Source organism: Panthera pardus, unplaced genomic scaffold (assembly GCF_024362965.1).
Source record: "Panthera pardus isolate Hobbes unplaced genomic scaffold, ASM2436296v1 HiC_scaffold_6, whole genome shotgun sequence".
Taxonomy (NCBI): domain Eukaryota; kingdom Metazoa; phylum Chordata; class Mammalia; order Carnivora; family Felidae; genus Panthera; species Panthera pardus.
The window spans coordinates 116971455-116995633 of NW_026526991.1; the positions used below are offsets into that span (position 1 = coordinate 116971455).

The 24179-nt window shown below is 41.0% G+C and overlaps 1 protein-coding gene across 1 annotated transcript in view; it reads right to left on the reverse strand.

Annotated features, from left to right (window-relative positions):
• Positions 1–13137: 13137 nt before the first annotated feature.
• The window catches only part of GAD2 (glutamate decarboxylase 2), an 88737-nt gene continuing 77695 nt past the window's right edge, over positions 13138–24179 (reverse strand). The window contains exon 16 of the mRNA XM_019432596.2: positions 13138–16775. Coding sequence (XP_019288141.1) covers positions 16602–16775 — 174 coding nt within the window. The 3' untranslated portion in view covers positions 13138–16601. The remainder of the gene's footprint in view (positions 16776–24179) is intronic.

The following is a 24179-nucleotide window of genomic DNA, read 5'->3' on the forward strand; positions in this document are numbered from 1 at the left end:
TATTACAATTATATGTTTCATACCCTGTGTCACCTGGTTTCTTTTTTGTAACTATTTCTTCTTACTTCATGTTTTTAGTATCCTCTTTTATCTCATTGAGGATATTTATTAGGCTTATCTTTAAAACAATTTTTTTAATGTCTATTTTTTAGAGAGGGAGAGGGAGGGAGACAGTATCTGAAGCAGGCTCTGTGCTGCCAGCACAAAGTCCAAAGTGGGGTTCGAACTCACCAACAGTGACATCATGATTTGAGTCTGGCTGCTTAAACAACTGAGCCACCCTGGCGCTCCTCTTGGCTTATCTTAAAGCTTTAGTTTGTCTCGGTTATTTATTCCTCTTCTTCTAATATAGATTGTCCATTTTTTGTCTTTATTTTGTAATGTCCATCCTCCCAAATATCTCATTAGTTTTCTCTGGAGTGTATAGTCCCATCCAGCCACATTGGCTTGTCAAGTACGCTATGACCTGGGCTCTCCTAGCCTCACCCTTTCAGATGAATTTGGGGATGTTTTCTTCACTGTGAGGTTTGCCTCACGTTAAAATCTGGGCTCAGCATCTTCCCATTTGTGCTCATCAGTAGATACCCCTACCCTCACAGTATCTCCCAGTACTTCCACTTGAAGGGCTACTATTTTCCAAAAGTTTTCCCCTTGCTTCTAATTACATTTCCCATAGGTTGGAGATGGGGAGGAGATGATAATGCCCAGGGGCTGCACAGTCTGCCTGTACCTGTCATCTGATTCATACTCCAGTAGCCCCAGCCCTGCCCAATGTGACCCTGCTTACTCTGTACCTGTTGTTGTCTGATTCATACTCCAGTAGCCCCAGCCCTGCCCAATGTGACCCTGCTTACTCCAGCCAGGGCTGGGCAGGTGCTGTTGTTTCTTTTACTCTGCTATGGAAACGGGTGAACCTCTCCCATGTTCCTGCCAGAACAAGGGAGAAAAACAAGGTAAAACAAAAAAGTCATTCCCTTACGGGTTCCTTGTGTATAGCAGACTGCATCTGCTCAAGGCTACAATTTCTCCTCCAATCTGGGATCCAACCACCACTCTCTCTCCCTTGGGGTTTACATATTTATTGATGTTTTTATTCCGCCTCTCATGTATGGGGTGGAGAGGGGAACCATATTTGTGCTACATGATACATCATCTTGGATATGGCCAGTTTGACCAGAGTAGACACTTGACCGACCCAAACAAATTTGCTCACCCAACCAGATTCTTCCTTATGAATAAGAGCAAGACACAGAGACTGGGAATTCAGAGCTGGGTCAGGTAATCAATTGATGGCAGGGCGATAGAGGGACCAAGCACAAACTCTTGCAGCTGGAGTCATTGGAGTGCTTGGATCACTGCCTTTCTCAAGTCCTGAGTGCTCCCGGGGTTCCTGAGACTCTATGAGCTTTTCTAGTATCCTGCCAATTTTTTTCCTAAGCTAGTTCAAGTGGATTTTCATTACTTGCAAGCAAAAGAAACTTATCTTACAGAAGGTAACTACTATTGCAAAATTCCCAATTAGAAATTAGGGCCAGAACTGAGGTGAGTGGCAGCAGCAATAGACAGGGCGTGATGGATTTGAAGAAGTGGACCTGACATTGGTAGAACTTGGTGCAGTGGAGTATGGTTCAATGTAGTCCTGTCTGAAATAGAAATGATGATTTTTTTTTTTAAATTTTTTTTTCAACGTTTTTTATTTATTTTTGGGACAGAGAGAGACAGAGCATGAATGGGGGAGGGGCAGAGAGAGAAGGAGACACAGAATCGGAAACAGGCTCCAGGCTCCAAGCCATCAGCCCAGAGCCTGACGCGGGGCTCGAACTCACAGACCGCGAGATCGTGACCTGGCTGAAGTCGGACGCTTAACCGACTGCGCCACCCAGGCGCCCCAGAAATGATGATTTTTAAGATGCTCTGTGGTAGAGGAAGCCAGGAAGCAGCTCATGTGCCTAAAGGTTTATTGCCTCCAAATCTAATAGATTTAATCACATGAAAACTATTTCACTAGTATTCATTTTCTTGGAGCCCAGTGAATTTATAAGGTTCCCCCCCCCCACCTTTTTAGCATGGCTGAACATATCTTAAATCTTATGGCACTGAAGGGGTATGAACCCAGGGCTAGTCCTAAAACTGCACTTGTTCCAGTACTATCTACCCTTGGGGAAACATGGTTTCTAGAGAAGCAAAAAAAAAAAATTAAAAAAAAATTTTTTTTAATGTTTATTTTTGAGAGAGAGAGAGAGAGAGAGAGAGCGCATAAGCAGGGGAGGGGAAGAGAGAGAGGGAGACACAGAATCTGAAGCAGGCTCCAGGCTCTGAGCTGCCAGCACAGAGCCGGACATGGGGCTTGAACTCACTAACAGTGAGATCATGACCTGAGCTGAAATCAGACGCTTAACTGGCTGAGCCACCCAGGCGCCCCTAGATATGCTCTTTAACACAGGAAATTTATATTTATATTCTTGGGCACTGTGATGGGTCTCCCCCAACCCTGAAGCACATTGTGTGTTATTTAACATCAGAGGGAATAATGACTAAGACCCCTTTCCGTTTCTTTCCTCTCTTTCTGTTCTTCCCTTGTCTGGGCACAGGGAGGATGAGACGATTATGGATGGGTTCTGTGTCGGACGGAACTTGAAAGGACCTGGTTCCTCCTAGGGTTGTTCTTAGCAGACGGGGCTCCTTGTGCGTGATCCTGTTCAGGGGTCTGGGGAGACACAGGGAGAGTGGCTTTCTGTGGCCTGTGAGTGACATGAATGAGGCAAACAGCGATTCTTCCCGAGCGCCACTCTTGTGGTGTGGGATGTAGGAGACAGAGCCTCGCTGGTTCTGTTCGCTTGCACGCTGAGGCCTTCCGCGGCCCACAGGAGTCAGCTCCGCAGCTGCCTTGAAATCTGTCAGCCTGGGGTCCTCTGTCTCAGGTGTCTGTTGCTCACCAGCTAATAGCTGATTATCTGGTCTGCGCCTTGTGGGGCCCTATCTAAATGGAATCCAATAAAACCCTTATAAATGAGCTTGCTGGAGTAAAACCTGCTCCCAGTGTGCTCAAACCCGCGACTCTGTGCTGCAGCGCATGGTCTCAGTTGACGTTTTGTTGCAACAAACGAGGAAACAAAACCCCTCAGTTAAGTGAAGAGCTACCCAGGGTGGCAAACAATCACATTCGTAGTGAATATGTTGTCCTGGTTGACTCCCTAGCAGCAGTTCTCTCGGGAGGCAATTCTAGTGCCATGGGAAGAAAGAGCAGCCACAGGACAGGGGAGGGAACGGAGGGAACAGGCTCCAGCAGCTTACTCTCGACAAGAGCCTTGAAAGTATTTTCTCATCGAATCCTTATAACCTCTGCGAGAATTATCACGAACCTGATTTTACAGACGAGGAAAAGACATTCAGAATTCATAAAGACAAGGGACAATATATTACGGGGGAGTAGGGAATTTTGTCATTAGTCCAAGAAGTACTAAAGGGGCTTCTGGAATTCTGGAATAGCTGTCTTAGATTCAGAATGAGTCAGGCAAAAGCACTGGGCCATGCCTTTGCCAGTTCTCCCATCCCTCAATTCCTGCCCTGAGTGTTGTTATAACTTCTAGATTAATTGGTGTCAGTGGCTCGGGGCCCTTCATGCATTGCATTTCTTCTCCGACTGAGTAATCTCTTATGATAAACTATTATAGCTCATCATGACCTGGACGGAGATAAGGACCCGATGTCAGAATTAGATGGAATTAGATTTCTCACCCATGAATCACTGTAGATGGTCCATCCTCAATAGATATTTTACCTGAGATTCCATCTACCCTTTGGAAGAAGTGAAGTGAGGGGATGCTTTGTTTCTGCAACTTTACCAAGCGCATACACAGAAAGAATACTGTTTCCTTGCATCTTGGCTCCTGCGTGACAATTAGAGTAATCTTCTCTTCCCCAAACATAAACCAGAGCAGGCTCAGCCGTCTGTGGAGACGCACAACAAGGAATGTTTCTCCGTCTAGAAGAGATCCCAGCAGCACAGAGGGAATGTAAACCTTCCACAACAACTGAAATAAAAATGGACACTAGAGAAAATCCCTATTCTTTACTATCTTGATCTTGACAATCCCCAAACAGACATAATAGGAAATAAGGAGAAGGCAAAAGATTTAGCAGCAAGATTTCCTTGACTGACTGAAATCTGAGTTGAAAGAAGTCCTTTGAATCTCTCCTCTTTTCAACTTGGTATAATTGGATTTTCTTGGAATTTACAAATTTAGCATATTTAAATAAATCGGAATTCCTCTTAAAGTCATTTTCTTGCCAACCATGATAAGCTTTTGATTACTTTTCCACAGCCAGAGGCCCCAGTTCTGACACTATTTGAGATCCCAAACATTTTTTCCAAAAATGGGAAACGAATCCAAGTAGAGAGTGGAGCGCTTGTATTTTATTTGTGTTTAACTGTGCACATGCTACATGCCAGGACCAATGACAGCAGATGCTGGCCAGGGAGGACCTTCAACTCAGTACTTTTAGTGCTTCCTTGCTACTTGTTTTTGAGGTGTTGGAAGCTCTTTAATGGCTTGGGGGAGACAAAGTCACTCTTCCTTCTTGAGTTGTGCCCCGGTGATAACATTTTCATTGTATAAATGGAAGCTCATAAGCCTTAGGTAAGAACATATTAGCAATTCCAATGAAGCCAAAGCTGAGTCCCCTTCCATTTTGCTCTAACTCTGATGGGTGCCTGTCTGAGGCAAGGATGTGCTTTGGGGGACAGGGTTAAAAACAAGTACTGGAGGGGCGCCTGGGTGGCTCAGTCGGTTAAGTGTCCGACTTTGGCTCAGGTCACGATCTCACGGTTCGTGAGTTCGAGCCCCGCTTCGGGCTCTGTGCTGACAGCTCAGAGCCTGGAGCCCGCTTCAGTTTCTGTACCTCCCTCTCTCTCTGCCCCTCCCCTGCTCATGCTCTGTCTCTCTCTGTCTCAAAAATAAATAAACACTAAAAAAAATTAAAAAAAAACACAAACAAGTACTGGATAAGTCATCCCATCTAACATAGCTTACTTCCTTGTTGCCTCTTTACTCAGCTGTCTTGTCCAGCTTATCTGGGTCTCCTCCTAGTCTCTATTAATACTGAGACCGAGGTGACCAAGGCTTCCTCAGTCACCCGCCTGCTATTCTCACGGTTGATGATTCGTAGAATGGCCTTCTACAGGAAGATGCCGCTGTCACCTCCTCTATGTGTTTGGGACAATCTTCTCTAGCGGAGTTAAGGATGAGGGGCTTGCATCTAAGCCTGGACCTTACAGGCACAACATAAACATAAAATGAACACGTATTGAACATTTGCTAATGTTCCAGGCATCTGGTTTTCTTCTCATTTGAATCTTCGTTATCAGTCTATGAGATAAGTACTATTTTTGCCCTTGCTTTATAGCTGAGACAACTGGGGTTCAGAGAGGTTAAGTGATTTGCTCAGGGTCACAGAGCTAATGAAAAGCAGAGCTGGCATCTGAGGCCAGGCAATCTGGCTCCAGCAGCTGCCTCCTTTGGAGGAACGTATGTGAGCACAGGTCTCCGATCTCTCCTGGCAGGAGCCTAGGTTTCTAGGCTGCCACAAGCCCACTCTGTTAAGGCTCCTCCCATAAAATTATAGTACTCCTAAGTGCCCATATACTAAATCAGATTTGGAGTTACTTGGAGCCATGGAAGTCCTTGGGAAGGAAGTTAATAGGACTCGGTGCCTCTGTAGACGGCAAGGACAAGAAGAGGGTCCCGTGGGAACCCTCAGCGTCCATAATTAACACCTCCAGTTTGTTGTTTTATCATAAATGTTGGGCAGGTAATTCCAACACTGGTTGGGTTAGCATGGTGATGGGAATCCCTTACTATTACACAGGAAAGAAATATCAGGTGAGGACATGGGAATGGGGACATGTTTTAAAATCTCTCATACTTTGGGGTAATACCATTTTTTTTTACAATTTAAACAAATCCCCTCAGTTATTTGGTCTTCCAATACTCACATTTACAAATGGGATGAAGAGGTTAATACAATAGAACTTGGTTTCTCTGCTCATATTCATCTTTCTCCCTATTCCCTACAGCAGAATTCAAAGAATTAACCGGGATGGCAAGAATCAAGAATATCCCCGAGTTTATAAAGTCTTTGCCAATCAGAGCTTCCTTTGCACAAACAAAGACAGATGTTAAACCAGGTGCTTTTCCTAAATGGACATTTTGATGTATGTTGCTGCAAATTGTCAGTTTCCACGCAGTGGCAAATGGTATCAGATGTGTAAATTTGTTTGAATCACAGACAAGGAAACTTCAGGAAATGTGAAGTAGAAAAAGAATTGCCGTTCTACTCAGTGGAGCACAGGAAACATCCAGGTCACAAAACAGTCCTATAACTCACTCTCATATGAACAGCAGAGTAAAGCAAAGAGATGGTTTTGATACTTCATAGTCAGAGCTTCTTATCCATCTATCAAAGACTAATTTTGAAAGTCTTTCTTTATTTGAAACATCATGAAAGATCTTAGGCTCTAATATCCTTAAGTAGCTGCCTGGAGGGAAAAATTAAAATCTTATTATTTTGCATGGCCAAAGATAACACCTACCTGGGTAAATCACAATAAAATGCAAGGAACGAATGAGGAGTCTGATGCCAAAAGGTGTGGGGATGTACATGAATTTGAAAATGAAAATATTATTGGTGGACAAGTAGACTACACCACATTCCAGTGTTTTAAAGCATTTGATTTGACTTGCAAATACTCAAGTTCAATTTAAATTGCATTTATTAAAGGCTGATCAACTGCCTTGAAATGGAAGTTGGGGTGGGGAGAATCTGAAAGATTTGATGAAATGAGTGGTTCTCAGATTTATGGTTTACATAAAAAAAATGCAGTTAGCAGAGTTGGTAACTCTTTCTTTTGCCATCACTATCGTGTTAGAAATGACAGGGTACTGATGAACGACAGCAACAACAGAATGTAACAAGGGCAGAATCTGAGATGAGATCCTGCCCTTCCAAATGAATGGCTTTGGTGGTACAAAATCCCTTCTTTGTTGTCCTCATCTTCTATAATTTGCCCCAGTTTGGAGAAGTCGTCATTCTTCTTGGGTCCCCCAGCCCAGGGCTTGTGAAGCTATGGGCCAGATGATCTTTCAGAATCTTTCCAGGTCTCTAAGCCTGTGACTAGGAGGCCTGTTCTTGCCCTTGAAACACGATGGACAGACCAGAGTCACAGATATCAAACAGTTGGAGAACGTTTCCAAAGCAACATAGATGCCAGTGAGCCTTACAGAGATGGAACATCCAAAAGCACAGTGTATTTGCTTAAGGGTACGTGAGGAAGGCTTTGTGGGGAGGTGAAACTGAGTCAGGTCTTTGTGTTAATGGTGTTTTCTTCTGGTGGGAGATTAGGCAAGTGAAAGTAGTTCCTGGAATTGGGCTACTGGTAGAGGACTCAGTGAGATGGGTGTGGAAAATGGGCTACAGTTTCCCTCAGCCAAGGGGCATGCAGATCTTAGATGGTCACTTACTTGGGCTTTGGTCTATTTCCATCCACCCTCTTGGCCCCTCATGGCGGCTTCATCCCGTTTTTTTCTTTCTCATTCAATCATCTGTCCTCTCCATGGCAGAAGATGGCCCATTGGTAGTTATTTTACCCTTTTGATGCAATTTTTATTTTACATTTCCTCAGATAAAAATAGCTCAGCAGCTGAGAGAAGGGTAAACGGTGGCTGAAGAAGGCGTGGGGTGGTATAGACTCCTTGGAGCCTGCTACCTTCCTCAGCCTCCCTGCTCCCTGCCTTCCTCCCTTCTGGGCCTCCCCCATTCATAGGCACAAAGAAACTGTTATGACTATTTGCCAGCCAATGCTCACGGTGTGTTTTTATAGCGCTTCTGCTTATTTCTTGGGAAATCAACCCCTCCAGTTCTCTTTAAACTTGGGCTCTGAGCTACTGAGCATTTGGTGAGTGCTTGATCCTCTTTTGTGTCAATTATTAAAATTGATTGGGATTTTTTAAATGCTTATTTATCTTTGAGAGAGAGAGAGAGAAAACACTTGAACAGGGAATGTGTAGAGAGAGAGGACAGCGGGCTTTATGCTGACAGCAGAGAGCCTGATGCAGGGCTCGAACTCACGAACCATGAGATCATGATCTGGGTCAAAGTTGGGTGCTTAACCGACTGAGCCACCCAGGCGCCCCTGAAATAGATTTGAATTTTATTGTGGTACCACTAAGTGCATTAAATTATAGTGGATGTGTGTGTGTGTGTGCTTTTATCTGCATAATTACATATAAGTGTATGCAACTGTGTATAGATAGAATATCTATATACATACATACATACATACATACATATTTGTATATGTACTTTTTTTTATGTTTTATTTGTTTTTGAGAGAGAGAGCACAAGTGGGGGAGGGACATAAAGAGAGGGGACAGAGGCTCCAAAGCAGGCTCTGTGCTGACAGCAGAGAACCTGACGTGGGGCTCGAACTCACAAACCATGAGATCGTGACCTGAGCTGAAGTTGGACACTTAACTGATTGAGCCACCCAGGTGCCCCTGTATGTATGTTTTAATAGGCAAATAAATTAAAGAAGATTACACTGGCTGGTCCTGTTATTGTAAAACATAAACAGAACCTCAGACAGAGTTGTCCAAGATGGTAAAAATTGGGTTAAGCTGGACATTGCCTCCGGTTTAATTTTAGAGTTAGCTGTTTTTGCCCAATTGCAACAGCCAGCTCAAAAATCAAGTTAAACAAGAAGTCTAATTCATAAAAGTAGAGTGTAAGAAGCCCAAGGTAAAATGTGAAGAATCATATAATAGAAAATTTCAAGGTCTAAGTGAGGCGGGAGTGACCATAGAAAGCTGATATATGGCTGGGCACTATCAAAAAGCCTTTAGTAATCGTGTATTATCAGGATGTTAGGATGGGCATATTGCTCCTTCTTTTGCTCATTCATGTTTGAATTTTCTCATTTTGACAATTATGGAGTCTAAGAAAATTCAAATTCAATTTTTGATCATAAATGTCTTGGATAGGCCATGGTTTGCATTGTTATCTCCCACCGAGGCATTTTAGAAGTTTGCAAAAAATGAATAATGAGAAAATTGTTATGAAAAAATTAAATGAAATGGCATGATTAAGAGTGAAGAAATTCAGATCAGTTGGTCTGGGAAGGCTTTGCCAAGGAGGTGGTATTTGGAAGAAGGATCCAGCTGTGGAAAATTCTTGGGCCAGCGAGTTCTCAACAGAGGGCATGGTAAGGGCAAAGGCCCTGGGGCAGGACTCAGAAAAGGCTAGGTGGCATTGAGTGTGGGAGAGAGTGGTAACAATGGAGATGGGAGATGTCGGTAGGGAAATACGGGAGACGAGATGAAGACAGACAGTCTAGAAGGGTTCTAGAAGGCAGGGTTCTGAAGCTTCACCAGGTGTATCAGCTCATTGCAAAGTGCTGCTAGTGCTGTGAATTCACTGACTTTGGAAAATGGCTAAGCTTCTCTGAGTCTCATTTTTCCCATATGTCAAATGAAGGTGCTGGATTAACATATGAAAGCATCTGGCATAGAGTAACTCCTCAAAAAAACTTAGCTGAATTAATTAATGCATCTGAGGGCCTTCCAGATTTGTAAACCTGCAATCTTTTTTCCACTTAGTCTTTTGATTTGTTTACTATTTACTTATTTATTTTTAAATTTGAAGTATAGTTGACATACAATGTTACATTAGTTTCAGGTGTACAACATAGTGTGATTCGACAAGCTTATGCATTATGCTATGTTCACCACAAGCATAACTACCATCTGCCACCATACAACACTATTACGACGCCATTGACTATATTCCCTATGCTGTACCTCTTACTCCCAAGACCTATTCATTTCATAACTGGAAGTCTGTACCTCCCTCTCCCCTTTACCTATTTTGCCCATCCCCTTCTCCCCTGTCCTCTGGCAACCATCAGTTTGTTCTCTGTATTTATGAATCTGTTTCTGATTTATGTTTGTGTCTTTATTCAACTTTTTTTAGATTCCACATGTAAGTAAAATCATATAGCATTTGTCTTTCTCATATAGTATTTGTCTGACATATTTTTCTTAGCATAATACTCTCTAGGTCCATCCATGTTGTTACAAATGGCAAAATCTCATACTTTTTTATGACAGTAATATTCCATTGTGTGTGTGTGTGTGTGTGTGTGTGTGCACATCTTTATTCTATATATATGTCACATCTATATACTACATCTTTATTCATCCTTTAATGGACACTTGGGTTGCTTCCATATCTTGCCTATTGTAAATAATGCTGCAGTAAACATAAGGGTGAATACATCTTTTCAAATTAGTGTTTTTTTGTTTTGTTTTATTTGGTAAGCTCCCAGGAGCAGAATTACTGGATCACATGGTATTTTGAGGAACTTCCATACTGTTTTCCACAATAGCTGCACCAATTTACATTCCCACCAACTGCGCACAGGGTTCCTTTTTCTCCACATCCTTGCCAACACGTTTCTTTTCTTTTTGATTCTTGCTTTTTTGACACGTGTAAGGCGATATCTCATTATGGTTTTGATTTGCATTTCCCTGATGATAAGTAATATTGAGCACCTTTTCATGTACCTGTTGGTCATCTGTATCCCTTCTTTGGAAGAATGTCTAGGTGTCCTCCTCCCATTTTTAATTGGATCATTTGATTTTTTTGGTGTTGAGTTGTATAAGTTCTTTATATATTTTGGATGTTAACTCCTTACCAGATATGTCATTAGTAAGTATCTTCTCCCATCCAGTGATATAAACCTACAATCTTAAAACACATTCCACCTACATTCTTCTTGGAGATCAAGTAGCTTCCCCCACCCCATTTATCAGCTGAAGGAGTTTTCTTGCCTAGAGTCATGGAGAGGTCCAGTGACAGTAGGGATGGAGGGCCTTCTACTTGTAGGACACCACTGGAGACTGCAGAATTTTGTCAGGGGTGTGTGTGCTGTTGGAGGGGGAACATAAGGGAAGGCTGATAGCATAGAAGGATAAGAAACAGACTCCACTTATAATCTACATTGGTTAAGCAGAAGAAAATGCAAAAGGTGATATTTCCAACCTGAACTTGTTAGATAAGTGCCCAGCGAACGCTACTGACCAAGAGCAGGTAGTTGGGGAATCCAGAGAAGGGTGGGTGTTTGAGGAGGTGACAAAGCTGATTTATAGAAGTTATATATAATTACCAGCATCACTACAAGAACAAGATTGTTGAAAGCTTATTGTGTGCAAAGCATCATGCTAAGTGCTGTACATATGTTTTACTTAACCCACACAAAATCTAATGAAGAAGGCTGTTGTTGTAACAATATCCATGAGATCCTGCTCTCTAGAGCAAGGAGGAATGGAGATTCTTCCCAGGCTGAGGAAATAATGAGAATAAAGGCAGGAATGCACAAAGTGTTCTCTCTTTAGCTCTTGTTTATTGGGTCCCCTATAAACAATACTGAAATTATCAAGAAACCTTGTCTCTCCTTCCCCTTTATGTCCTCCTCCAGCCCTGCATCTGCTTGAAGTAGTATCTACTTACTTCAGACTAATACCTTTGAGGGCATCTCGAGCCCATAGGGGCAGCCTGGACCTGATGAGGCACATCAGGATATATTCCACCAACTAAATTCCCATGGCTTTCTAGCATTTAACCTCTTAACCCCTAAGAGTGAGCATGGGAGAAAAGCCCTTGAACACATGATACTTCCAAAACTCACAACCCACAGAAGGGAAGAAATAACCAATATTATACAACAGCTTGCAGTAGCCCATGTGTATAGCATCGTATCATGCTCCTGATTCCTCTGTGCCCCACCTGTCCTGAAAGCTGTGTGGGCCTCACTGGCTTTCCTGGGCCACAGGCCATGGGCTATGGGTTTTGCTATAGAATTAAAAATCAGGGAAATGAGAACATTAACTGAATATTTGCTACTATTATGACAATATTATTCTAGTTTTAGTTGTGATAATTGTCATGACCTTTTTCTAGGAACGCTTTTACAGATTCATATACAAATAATCTGCTGTCAGGAAGGATGTGGGGTAGGGGAATGGTTGAAACAAGATTCAGTCTCTGACTCAGTAAATGTTGAATCTAAGTGAAATCTATATGGGAGTTTATTGTCTCCATTTTTGTATGCATGTGTAATTTTCCATAATAAATGTTTATTTTTTTATTTAAAAAAATTTTTAATGTTTTTATTTGTTTTTGAGAGAGAGCATGTGAGTGGGGAGGGGCAGAGAGAAAGGGAGACACAGAATCCAAAGCATGCTCTGAGCTCCAGGCTCTGAGCTAGAGCCCACAGAGCCCAACACGGGGCTTGAACCCATAAACCATGAGATCATGACCTGAGCTGAAGTCGGATGCTTAACCAACTGGGTCATCCAGGGGCTCCTAAAATGTTTTTTTTTTTTTTTTAAAGATTGGATCATGGGGCACCTGGGTGGTTCAGTTGGTTGAGTGACCAACTTTGGTTCAGGTCATGATACCACGGTTCATGAGTTGAAGCCCCAAGTTGGGCTCTCTGCTGACAGCTCAGAGCCTGGAGCCTACTTCTGATTCTGTGTCTCCTCTCTCTGTCCCTCCCCTGCTCATACTCTCTCTCTCTCTCTCTGTCTCAAAAATAAATAAAGACATTAAAATTTTTTTTTTAATTTTTTTTTAACGTTTATTTATTTTTGGGACAGAGAGAGACAGAGCATGAACAGGGGAGGGGCAGAGAGAGAGGGAGACACAGAATCCGAAACAGGCTCCAGGCTCTGAGCCATCAGCCCAGAGCCTGACGCGGGGCTCGAACTCACAGACTGCGAGATCGTGACCTGAGCTGAAGTCGGACGCTTAACCGACTGAGCCACCCAGGCGCCCCAAGACATTAAAATTTTTAAAAATAAAAAATAAAAAATAAAAAAAAGATTGGATCTGATTGAATGATTGAAGCCAAAGCAGTAAAACAACATCCTTCAGAAGCAACAGTAGGAGTCAGAGCTTTTTCCCCAACAAAGACCCACATTCTGAGCTCCGTGACAAGGAAAGGGCCTCTTATTCAGGCAATTCATTAAAAATTACCTCCACAAAAAGGCAAAACCAGAAATAAGCAACCAAAACCTGAGGTGTGTCCACATTTACACATTTATTTGGGTTTAGAGAGACAACACAGATAAAATACTTAGATCATACACAGGTTTATATTTGGTAAGAAGAACAGGTTGCCACATGTTTATATTTTTTATTTTTTTCTGTCTTGAGTAATGGAGTAATGTTGGGAAGATGGCGATGTCTTCCAGAAACACCAATTGGGAACAGTATTTTGGCACACGTAACTAATAAATACACAGTGTTTGTACTTAGCATTTGAAAACAGGAAAGCACGTGCAAGATGATACCCACCGTTAGGGTCCTTGATTCCCTGTCCTGCTGCTATATTTACACCCGTGCATTCTTTGTCCATATTCTGAGGGGTAGCGCCTGCTCCAAAACCCTGGCAGGGACAATACCTGCAATTTGGAAGGGTTGTGACACTCTATCCACATCGGTTTCTTCTATTTTCAGAGATGAAGTAGAATTCACCTTGCCTTTTGTGAAATCACATAGTTCTCAAAGGAGATTTCTCAGTGGGGAGCTTAGCCGAGGGCATGTTCTCTATTAGAGCTGATGTGGAGGGTGTACAGTTTAGCAGAGAGAGGGAGGGGGTGAGAGTACAGCAATGGATGCAAATGTAGTTCTCATATCAGTACAGCTACCACATGGAAAACGACATATCAATAATATATTGTACAAGCTTTTATAGCAACACATGTTGATTTGCAACACCATACAGTTCAGATCTAAAGTGCGCAACCCCAATCTGAGGTGACGGGACAGTACTATCAATATAAACAAAGGCAATACGATTATACACACAATTGATTTCCTTTCCTTTCCTCACAAGCCTTGTGACAGTACATGAAGTCAATACCATTTATGCATCTCAGATAAAGACATACCACTTTTTTTCAAGTATTTAAAAATAATAAACACAATATTGCTGAATAAAATGAAAATGGCCATGTCAACTCTGATTAAGCTAAAACCAGGCTTTTCTAAAATTTGTAAAGGATGGTCCCCTATAAAGGCCTTTGGCACTGAGAATTTGAGCTAATGTTCAAAACAACCTTCCTTCCTTATTCCTTCCCTCCCAAGTAGATTACAGACCTACTTTAAAGAATATTTAGTAAACTACTGGGACCTATTAGGCTTTCATTTACCTCCCTTTCTGGGTTATGGTTGGCAGGGATTTTACTGCATAGGATTGAGCAAGACTCCCAGCCAACTTAGGGAAGGATCTGGAAGGGGCAGGGGGTGAGAGAAACAATCTATGGGTAGAAGTTATTTTGCTGGAATTTCATGCACAGGTACAAATGTTCCTCCTTTTAAATTCTGTCATACTATCAAGTTAAAAAACAGCAGCTTCTGACAGAGAATCTGTACCACAAGGTATAAGCATCCTGGGGTTAAGAGGGATCTGTCTAGGGCAGGGCCCTGGACTCCACCATCTTCTCCAAGCAGGACAATGGGTTTGATAGTGACTCTGCCTCTGAGGTAGGACCTTTTGGCCTGAGGCTCAAAATAGGTGGGCAGCTCTGTGCTTAGTCTCAATAGCCGATATCTAGAAAGGAAGGGGATGCATAGCCTAGATGGGGAAGCTTATTCCTTCATGAAATTCTGGGGCACAGATAAAAGTTTTCTCCTAGTCATCATAGGGAACCTATTTGCTTCCTAGGCAGGAAAGACCCAAACCTATGTTCATTTCAAGTATCAATGTTTTTGTATATAATGTGGGAGAAAGAATGTAGGGGCAAGCTCATGCAGATTTCAGATGGTTGGATCTTGTGGTATATATTATAGGGCATTTCTTTCTTTCTCCCCTTGTACACCTGAGTGTACTGAATACTAATCTGGTCCATATAGAAAGGATGAATGTTTCTAAGTTTCTATCTACAGTCTGCATCTATGAGTCTGCAGTCGTCATTCTAGTACTTGGAATCCAACAATCTGTGGCCGCACAAATATCTATGAGAGCTCGTTAGCTCGTGTCTCTCCATCAGGTTTATAGGGGAAGAAGAATGCTTTCAAAATATTATCTTGAATTCTAAAGATCTTACTATTTCTGCATACTCTGGTCACTTTGGATCTTGATAAGAGGCAGATCAAAGAAGGTCTTAAGATGCTGTCTCAAAATCTCAGGTGAGGAGCTCACTTTATGAGAGGAAAATAACCATCCATGGAATAGAAATTAATTATTCTGGATTTCAGTGATGAGGCCTAGCAGGAGAGAATTTTTGTGGGTAGGAGAGGGGGAGGGAATGGGAATAAGCAATTACCCAGGAGGTAAATGACTCCTCCCCGGACAGTGGCAATATGGTGCCGAGGATGACATCATTGTTCTCATGCAGAGATCTCCTGTCTCAGGGCTGAGTTCAATTTTCTGGGCTCACCACATTTCTGGAGCACGCTTCATTCCTCTTTGCTCAGGCTGATTAGATTTTATTTTTATTTTACCTAATTAATCCAAATGACGTACTAAAAGAATATTGTTTGGGAAGATGCCTCAAGAACTGGCATCAACCTTCTGTTCAAAACAAGCTGAACTGGAAAGCAGAGAACAATTACCCTAGTTTAGCCTAAGATGAAGCTTGGCTTGTCAGGCTTCCTGAGCGGCTCTGCTCAGGGCCAACTGGGTGGAAGACTTAACTAGGAAGAGAATCTTATTGTTGATCTGGTCAGTCATTTTAAAGAACTTGCAATATTCTTTTGTGTTCATTTTGTAATACTAACTTTAGGGATGTGATAAGCCATACCCTAAATAGAAAGAAGGCAAGATACCTTTTAAGAATTTTGTGGGCCTAGGTTTCAAAACAACTTTACTAAGTGTTTATTGTGCCTCCATTAAAAGAAAGAGAAAAAAAAAATCTGGCTTAGTTTTTATATCTGCCCCTGCAGTTTGTATAACCCATATAAAATAAAAATCTATATGTTACAAAATAGGATTTCTTTTTAATATATATATTTTCCTTTTGTAAAATTATATGTATTTAAATACATTTGAAATGTCGCTATAGGTAAATTAGAAATTTTTTTTTTCTAATACTATGAAAAAGGCAAGAGTTTTTATTTTCAGCATACATTTTATATGTACTTTCTCCTTTTGACTGCACCCCAAAGAACCTTTTATGATTCAGGGGCAATTTGGCACTATTCAATCATACTACTCTGAAGTGAAAATAAAGTTTGATTTGCACACTATATTAAAAGTAAGGGAAGTATTTAAAACAATTTTAAGCTTCTCATTATTGATTAGAACACAGCCTTTTGTCGCTAATTTTTAGAGAGGTATTCTAAACTTAAGAAAGGATTTTTAAAAGGAGCAATGTGGTTTTTTTTGTTTTTGTTTTTTGTTTTTTGATTTTTAAACTGTACTCTACTTTGACACCACAATAGAGAAATAGATTTACTTTGGAACAAACTACAAATACATTCGCACAGTTTGTGACAACTTAATTGTCTACCTAGAGAATTGAAACAGCTCAGTGAGCTAATTATAAATCTTGTCCAAGGCGTTCTATTTCTTCAATCAGGAAGTCAATGTCTTGGTGAGTTGCTGCGGGATTTGAGATGACCATGCGGAAGAAATTGACCTTGTCTCCCAAGGGCTGATAGCTGACCATTGTGGTCCCATACTCCATCATTCTGGCTTTAATCACTGGGGCCACCTGTGGGAGAGACCAGATCAACATAGTGACTCCTGGGGACTCTTCCTTTAGCCAAAGAACCCAATATCAAGTAGCACTTTTAGTTTTTAACTAAATAACTAAACTCATATTTGTTTTCCTTAAGGGAATTGTCTCCAAGTTTTGGGGGGAATCAGGGGACTAGAACAGTTTCATACATCCAAAATCTTGAAGGTGATAAGATGAATAATAAATGATAGGCTCTCAGGTGCTTTCCATGTCAGGTGATTCAAGGCCTGAGACCGCAGGCCCAAAATAGAGTCACTTATGCTGGGCCATTTAACCAAACCCCAGGCTTCGTACCTAACCTACTTGCACTTTCAACTTTCCCCAGAAATATAGTCTGGTCAGAAATATAGCTGGTCAGTCAGGAGTTTTCTGATCAGCACCAATAACGTACTCTGTCACATGGGGCCTCACCATCCCCGGAAGAAAGATGAGGTAATTCACCTAATAAGAGCTTTTTCCCCAAGGGAAGGTGACCTCACCCAAAGTAATTCTTTTTTCTGTTTGTGACTTCCTTGTCCTGCTTTTAAAAATCTCCCCCTTTCTACTTGCCAGAGGGGATGCTGCCTGATTTATGAACTGATTCATAAAGCCAATTAGATCTTTAAAATTTACTCAGTTGAGCTTTTGTTATTTAACAACTTCCTAGTTACTATTTTGGGAGCATAGGAACAATTGGGTGTTGTTTCCGAGGCTAAATAGTTTAGCAATATGACATTTGGTGGAAGGCTCTTTTTCCCTCAGTCTGTGTAAAAACACTGGAAACAAAACATAGTTCAGAGAATGGTTATGGAGAGGTAAGCCTCAATATCAAGTGATGTCTGAAAATAAGCAGACTTTTGAGGCCCTAAAACACTTATTTCTTGATACCCCAAAGCTTTCCCATTTCTTTTCATTCTCCTTTTGCATTTTCTCAGTTTATATTTTGAAATATAGTCCATAATCATGATGAAAATCAGCAGAACCCACAAAGATGTAACATTACAGAAGTGGATCACAGAAAAGATCTTACCACTTGTATGCCAGATTGCTGATTACTGAGTTCTCTGACTACTGTGTATGAGATGAAGTTCAAACTCTAGCTCAGCATAAAGATGTTTTGTACCGCAGCCCTGAAGACTCATCTTCCATTGCTCACCAAAATGAATCTTCAACTCTGACAAAACCTATAGTCAATATCCCTTGAATGTGCCACACACACTTTTCTCCTTTCACACTTGTCCTCAGTCTTACCGTGTCACACTTGTCTTGGCTGAGAGTCCCTTTTCTCTTCCAGGTCACATCCTGCACACACCCCAAGGCTCTACCATAGACCTACAATCACTATGAAGCCTTTCCTGACTCCTCTAGTCCAGTAGCATGTTTTCTCTTTCAATGATCCTTACCCATACATTCTGTCTACAGAATATTTCCTATTGTCCTCTTGCTTATGAGAAAATACATTTCATCTCTGTAATTTCAAAACTGTAAACTCTGGAGGGACAGTGTCTTTTACTTCTTTTGTTTACCAGCACAGTACTGTGTACACATTGAGGGCTTCCCAAGTCCTCATTGATTAAACAGAATAGAATAACAGGGACAGCTATCTAGGAAGAGGAATGCATTTAAATTATGTCTAACCGTGTGCATGATCTATTCACGTATTTTACCACTGGAGTTTATAAAAATAATATCTGATCATTTAAGTTCATTGCTGCAAATATGGAACCAGGAATGGCACATGTCAGGGAGCTTTTGATTTATTTAGATATACATAGTAAGAAACTCAGTTCGAAATGGGGACCATGCCTTACAGCACAGTTGGATTCATCTTAAATGAAGAATAGTTTGATTCCAGTGGAATGCCATTTTGAACATGTGACTTTTGAATATCAACACTTAAATAATCATTGGTTTACAATGAGGTTTCATCTTCAAAGTACTCAATGTGCAAATGACATATCTGATAAAGTGTTAGTATCCAAAAAAAATAAAGAACTTATAAAACTCAATACCCAAAAAACAAATAATCCAATTAAAAATGGGCAGAAGACATGAACAGACATTTCTCCAAAGAAGACATTCAGATAGCCAACAGACTCATGAAAAGATGCTCAACATCACTCATCATCAGGGAAATGCAAATTAAAACTACAATGAGCTGTCACCTCACACTTGCCAGAGTGGCTAAAACAAAAACAAAAGCAAAAACAAAAAAACACAAGAAACAGCAAGTGTTGGTGAGGATGTGGAAAAAAAGGAACTTTCTTAACACTGTTGGTGGGAATGCAAACTAGTGTAGCCATTGTGGAAAACAGTATGGAAGTTCTTCAAAAGGTTAAAAATAGAACTACCCTATGATCCAGAAGTCGCACTACTATTTGCCCCCAAAATATAAAAACACTAATTCAAAGAGATACATACACCCCTATGTTTATAGTACCATTATTTACAATAGACAAATTATGGAAACAGCCCATGTCCTTCGATTGATGAATGGATAAAGAAGATGTGGTATATGTGTACAACGGAATATTATTCAGCCATAAAAAAGAATGAAATCTTGCCATTTGCAACGACATGGATGGAGCTAGAGAGATAATGCTAAGCAAAATAAGTCAGTCAGAGAAAGACAAATACCACATGATTTCACCCATGTGTGGAATTTAAAAAAACAAATGAGCAAAGGAAAAAAGGAGAGAGGCAAACCAAGAAACAGACTCTTAACTATAGAGAACAAACTGATGGTTCCCAGAGGGAGGTGGTGGGGGAGGGGTAAAGCAGGGGATGGGGATTAAGGAGTGCACTTGTTATGATGATGAGCACTGGGTGATGTATGGAAGTACAGAGTCACTATATTGTACACCTGAAACTAACATAACACTGGATGTTAACTATAGGAGTTGAAGTTCAAAAAGTAAACTAAATAAGTATAAACAAAAAAAAAAAAACCAAAGTATTCAATGTGCAAAATCAACATTTTTCCCATCAGGCCCAATTATTTGTTAGTTACCAAAGAGAAAACCAAGGACAGAGTTCACCTGAACCTTCATTTCACCTTCACCTTACATCCAGAACCTAATCTCCTCACCTAAAAACGAATGTGCATGACAGTTCTGCACTGTGATTTTCTAAGTCTAGGTTAAGTCTCTTTCGGCCTCTTTATTACATAGGAAGGTAATATAAAGAGGAATGCTTTTCTTGGGTTGGCCCTTCTTTCTCCTAAAGGATAAAGAATGTACACAGAGCATAAGGCTCATCCCAGCGAATAAATATGACAAAGAATATAAATTATCTCAAGTCTGGGATTAAATTCTGAAAGTGGATCTACTAGAATATTCTAGCATAAGGACGTGAAATTTATCACTTTGTGCTAGGAGAATGGCAAATCAATGTGTTCCTGGGGAAGAGAAACCCCAAATTAGAAAAGGAATTCCAAATCCATGTGTCTGCAGGAATTTCAGGAAAATTCATGTAAGTATTCCTTAGTTTTTATTCATGTAATAAATCATGCTTCCTCTTTAGAACTGATGAAACAATGATCATGCTGTACTCAGTGAATTAAACTCTGATTTCATTTTAATGGGCAATCCAAGCATAAATGGTATTAATTATTAAAGACAATCACCTCCTATTTTTCAGATAAATCAAATCAAATCAAAGGTCAAAATTTTAAATGGCAACAGTCATCATCCCAAACAGGTTTTGGCATTACGTCAGACTGAATCCCCCCAGTTCCTGAAGCTAGCTGGGTTGGCAGAAGTCACAGCTGTGTAAATACATATGACTTTGGATTGCTTCCAGAAAATGTGGATGAGATAAAATTTACAGGAAAATGGAACATCTACTTCATTGCATAATCAATAATTGCAAATTCAGAAGGAAAATAATATTCTGACTCTATTGATGAACATACAGCACTTTTACTTATTTCTAGACTTTTTCTTTTGGTCACATTCTTGGTTTTGTTGAATAAAGAGTCAGGAAAGAGAGGCTGCATGTTGAAGAATTCATTAAAGACATACTCAGTAGGAGCTCTTGGGTGCTGCCTTAAGAGTTTTAGGGTATCATTTTCTCCCTTGTGTCCTTAGCTTTTTCAGTCGTTTAGAAGATAATAACCAGGGAACTATCCCATAATTTGAATATACATTTGTGTCTCCAAAGAGAACTCAGGTTAAAGCATCACAAAATCATAGAAATGTATTTTTTTCAGTATGTACTACAAAACCTTTTTGTTGCTAAATCTTGGGAACATGAGTGAAATTTTGAAAAATGAAAAAGCAGAATAACCATAAATAGGAATCCCAACACATTAAAATTTCAATAAATTCCTCATTACGTTCAATAATATAGACTATGGAAGAATATCACCTTACATATAAAGCCAACTACTTCTTTGCCAATGTTTTTTTATTTTTTATTTTTAGAAGTTTATTTATTTTTGAGAGAGAGAGAGCGAGCGAGCGTGCACATGTGTGCACGCATGAGCTGGGGAGGGGCAGAGAGAGAAAGAAAGACAGACAGAATCCGATTCAGGCTTCAGGCTCCAAGCTGTCAGCACAGAGACCAACGCAGGGGTTCATGAATACTCACGAACTGTGATGTGACCTGAGCCGAAGTAGGATGCTTAACCAACTAAGCCACCCAGGCACCCCATCCTTGCCAATGTACTTTTAAATCCACTGTTGACCTTCTGGAAGTCCCATCTGTCAGTATAGGACTGGTAGAAACAGGGATCAGATATGCAGATAATGATAAAATACAATGGAATAAAATACAAGATGAAGATGATGATGAAGAACCAGGATTCGTGTCTGAAGAATACCCTCATGGGCTCTTCTGCTGGTCCTGCCTGTGTCTAAGGCAGTTGTATGTGGTTGTGTGGTACCCCAGGCCCTCTGTGTCCACTGTGCCTCAATGATGATGGGCCACCTGCACACTCACAGTCCTGACAGACAGCAGGAATGCACGAACCAGATTCTCATCTTAGCCTCCTTCAAGAAGCTTAGGCTGTCTTGTTTGGTAATGACCACGTGTTGCCTAGATATCTGCCCCCACATCAGTGTGAGCTGTGGAGAAAGGCCTAGGATCCACTAGTAGGTTTCCTAAGTGTTTCCCGTCCCTGTTCTGGAATATGCAAATGGCACGTTAGCTAAGCAAACATTTTTGAGTGCCTATTGTATGCTAAGCCTTGTACCAGACAAGAGGGCACAAAGAATAATTCTTTATTGGAGGGTCCATAATTTGACTTAATTCTCATTTGCCATACAACGGCACAGAAGACTCCACATTTCCTCCCATTTTGGGTCTATATCAGCACTGACCAAGAGAACTTTAGGTAACGATAGAGATGTGTTATATCTCCACTTTCTGATACAACAGCCACTGGTCACAAGTTGACCACTTGAAATGTGGCCAGTGTAACTAAAGAAGTTAATTTCTGGTTGAATTTAATTTTGATTGATTTAAATTTAAATGCCAAATGCGGCTATTGATAATATATTGGATAGAGCAGATGATTCATTTTATTTTACCTCAGCTGTTTTCCTTCTGACATTGTGTGTGTGTGTGTGTGTGTGTGTGTGTGTGAAGATTTACTAATCCCTGGACATTATACATTTATACATTAAGGGCTTTATAATTTAAAAAAAATTTTTTTTAACGTTTATTTATTTTTGAGACAGAGAGAGACAGAGCATGGATGGGGGAGGGGCAGAGAGAGGGGGAGACACAGAACTGGAAGCAGGCTCCAGGCTCTGAGCCATCAGCCCAGAGCCCGACGCGGGGCTCGAACTCACGGTCCGTGAGATCGTGACCTGAGCTGAAGTCGGATGCTCAACCGACTGAGCCACCCAGGCGCCCCTAAGGGCTTTATAATTAAGAGGAAACTCTGAAAAATTATTGACATAAGTAAACAAAAGTTAACCTCGATATTTTATGTGGTTCTATTGTGACTTCCAATTCTGAATTGCTAAATTCTCTATATTCTAGTCAAGAAAATGGAATCACAAGAGGAAACATTTAAGAGGATTCATTTTGCAATCCCCAGAGACTTTCAAATTTGAACTACAAACTGTATAAAAATAGTTTACTAATATTCTAATGGCTCTCCCCAAGAAATAATCTCCATTCCCATCACAGTTTATGTGTTTTTGCTAAAACCTGAGGGGCATTTGAAGAGAGCTGTATTAAATGGGGGAGATTCAGAGTTGATTTTTGCTCAGAAAGTGATGGGAAAAATCTCTTTCTGTTCTGTATTCCCATCTTGTCCCATCCCTCAGCCCAGAAATAATTCATTGATTCAAGGAATGAAATTGGCCAAACTACTCCAGGGATTTTCTCTCTCTGGTCAATGGGTTCATTAAAGAGGTAGAACCAATAAGAATGGAAACATCTAATTTATAACTAATTTTTTAAATTAATTAGTCATTGGTAAAATGATACACACTATGGAGAAGCCACACCATAAAACTTCAGGAAAAAATATGAATTCTTTCCTCTCAAATGACTGCAGGCCCCTTTTTGCCCACCTATCACCTCCAATGTGACTCTCACCCTCTCTCCCTCCCACCTCTTGGACTTGATCTCCTGGAATGAGCAAATGAGCCAACTTTACTAAAACTTCAAACATGACCATAACCCCTCCTCCTAGACACATGCATTGATGGATCTCCCATTCTAGAAGCTTTCTAACATGCATTCCTCTAGGTCAGTGGCTCTGATCCTGGGCTGTACATTGGGATCACCTGGAGAACTTTTAAAACCATTCCTAAGCCCATCCCAAACCAATTGGATTAAATTCTTAGGGTAAAGACCTGGTCACCAGTGTTTTTTATAAAACTTCAGGCTGATTCTAATGTGAGGCCAGGATAGCAAACCACTACTCTAATTAGGAGGCTTGATTTAAACACCTCAATTATATGCAAGTTTCCCTGATGAGGGTTTGATCCTGGATTGTCTATGGACAGGTGTTCATATCTCTAAGCTTTTCTGGAGGTTTTTAATCCACACAAGGGGCACTTGGGTGACTCAGTCAGTTAAGCATCTGACTCTTGATTTCGGCTCAGGTCATGATCTTAGTTTGTGGGATTGAGCCCTGTGTGGGGCTCTGCACAGATAGTGTGGAGCCTGCTTGGGATTCTCTCTCTCCCTCTCTCTCTCTGCCTCTTCCCGTTTGTGCACACACACACTCTCTCAAAATAAACAAAAATAAACTTTAAAAAACCCACACACAATCCCACTGTTCAACACAGAAGAAAATACTGGAAATTCTGAAAGTCAGTGAGGCAGCCCAGGCGCCTGCATGGTGGGGGAGAGGGACTTCCCTGCTCCTGGCAGTGACTGGAGAAAGTCCCCTCCTTTGTGGTAAATGGAAAACCAACCAACTAACCCACCCTCTGA